At 32.0% G+C, this 2,237-nt stretch overlaps 1 protein-coding gene across 1 annotated transcript in view; it reads right to left on the reverse strand.

The window, feature by feature from the left end:
* LOC106472501 (ATP-dependent 6-phosphofructokinase-like) overlaps window positions 1–2,237 on the reverse strand; it is a gene marked incomplete at its 3' end in the record, with an annotated part of 39,160 nt that overhangs the window by 4,809 nt on the left and 32,114 nt on the right. The window contains exons 10-12 of the mRNA XM_022401080.1: window positions 1,796–1,888; window positions 842–967; window positions 469–533 (exon numbers count right to left, since the gene is read on the reverse strand). Of these exons, the coding sequence (XP_022256788.1) occupies window positions 469–533; window positions 842–967; window positions 1,796–1,888 (284 nt within the window). The remainder of the gene's footprint in view (window positions 1–468; window positions 534–841; window positions 968–1,795; window positions 1,889–2,237) is intronic.

Here is a 2,237-nt window from a genome sequence, read left to right on the forward strand (position 1 = left end):
CAATTATTTTATGAATTACTAAGCTTGATAATCATATTAAATAACCAGTTCATTAATTAGCTTTCTGTACAATGGAGGGGGGGGGGATAAGAAAGATTGTGGTGATCCCCTCACTTCTAAATATAGCACTAAATCACTGCTAATGTTAACTGTCATGTGTCAATGCATAAAGCTTTCCCTCTATAAATTGCAGAGAGAAGAACAATTCATAAAGAATATCAAGGCATGATAATAATAGAAAGAACAAAACCAATATATATATATATATATATACATATATATGTATATGTCTGAATAACTTATTTATTTCCATCACATATCAAGACTTAGTTTCTTTATACTTGAAACTAAAACTTCTTTAAAATCGACACTTCGATGTTCAAGTAAGGAATTTATCGAAACAGAAATCACTGGTCAAGTTCTCTTACAAGAGCTCTTACAGTAATAAAAAAAGAAAGATATTCTCACCTTCCTCTTAGCTTTACGGCCTCTTCCCACCGAGACTCACTCATGCACTTTGCAACTCCTTTTGTCTGCATGTAAAATACTTAGTTAACATCGAGAATTTTCTGAGAGAAATAACAAACTGTATGTTTTCAACAAACATTAATGTTTCGGTAACCATCTTACAAGCTTACAATACAGCACACAAGAAATGACAAATATAGGTACCAAGAAAAAAATCCTTTTTAAATAAACACCTGATGAAAATTGAGAGTCGACAATAGTTTAAAAATCTGTAACAAGAGAATAAAAAGCAAAATTATTTCTTATTCTCCACTATGCCACATTAAACAAACATAGCAGTAGCCACATGAATGGTAACAAATATCCAACCAACCTTCTGTACACATTCCATTAGAGGAACCCTGACGGCTTGGTTCCCATCTAGTGATACCACACAAGCTTCCGACTCTGGAGTAGCTTCAAACAAAGCTAACACGGCTTCGGCACCCATCCTGCAGCCCTGGAGTGATGTAATAATGGTTTAACAACGTTATCTTACATAAAATATTAGGTCACAACTATAAAGACTAGTAGTTTTTGTACACAAGTGGTTCCGAACCTTATTCAGTCCAAGGAAAATCCTTGCAAGAAGCTTTCAAACTGTTAGGATATAGTCTCTATAAATTAAATGTAGTCTCCGTAAATTAAATGGGAATGTACACAGTTATACCTAGCTGTAAAGATAAGTCTGAAAGAACCGAGAAGCTTAATAATCTTAATATCTACTCAAAACGTCTTAGACACTCGCTGAATATTTCTTCAAACCAGCAGTTGCGAACCATCGTTCTACACTTTAATCTAAATATACACATAAAAAAATTTTGTTCATTTTATGCAATTATAAGTAACATTTACCAATTAAAAACATTCAGTCAAAAGTTTAGCACTATCATTGGCCATAGAGAGATACTAATGTTGATAAAACTTTATTTTTCACTTGTTCACACAGTTTCTATTAATCAACAATACACATAACCAGAGAATACGAGATTTCAGTCTCAGAAAGTAATACAGTTTATGTAAGAAGTTAAAAATATATATAACCTGTTGAATTATCTGATAAATGATGAGATAGGCATACAAATATGATTTAATTATTCATAGAACCTCAACACACCACCTTCACCAGCATTAAATAAATAATAATATAAATCCAGCATAATTTTTAAAAAGAAACTTCTTGATTTAACAAAACTGACATAAAGTTTTAATGCACAAATAAAGACAAGTTTCATACGAATGGCAATCATCTAAGTAAATTATACCAGAAATCTTTACGGTAACTTACCAAAACCCTGTCAAATGCTGATGGACTCCCACCACGTTGAACATGGCCAAGAACAGTAATACGAGAATCTTGTTTCAGGTTTTCCATTACAACCTTTAAATTACATAAGAATCATACAAAAATATCTCAAATTAATCATGAAAACATGTCTGGCTAACAGCAATACAGACTTCTTAAACTTGCTACTTATAAAGAAACTGTTTCTGGTAAACAATTACTAACAACTAGTTAATTTCCTAAATATTAATCTAATAAAAAACACCTTAGGTGTGAAAAAAAAGGGTGCAGCCAAGAAAGGATTGAGTGTGCAGCTTAAAGGAATGAAAGCAAATTTGACAGTCAAATTGGTAGCTATACTTATAGCATTGATAAGAATTTTACAGCAAATATTCATTCATTAGTCAACCAGGCTGCATTTTTGTTCAACTTGAGACATGATGGT

Source organism: Limulus polyphemus, unplaced genomic scaffold (genome assembly GCF_000517525.1).
Source record: "Limulus polyphemus unplaced genomic scaffold, Limulus_polyphemus-2.1.2 Scaffold5386, whole genome shotgun sequence".
NCBI lineage: Eukaryota > Metazoa > Arthropoda > Merostomata > Xiphosura > Limulidae > Limulus > Limulus polyphemus.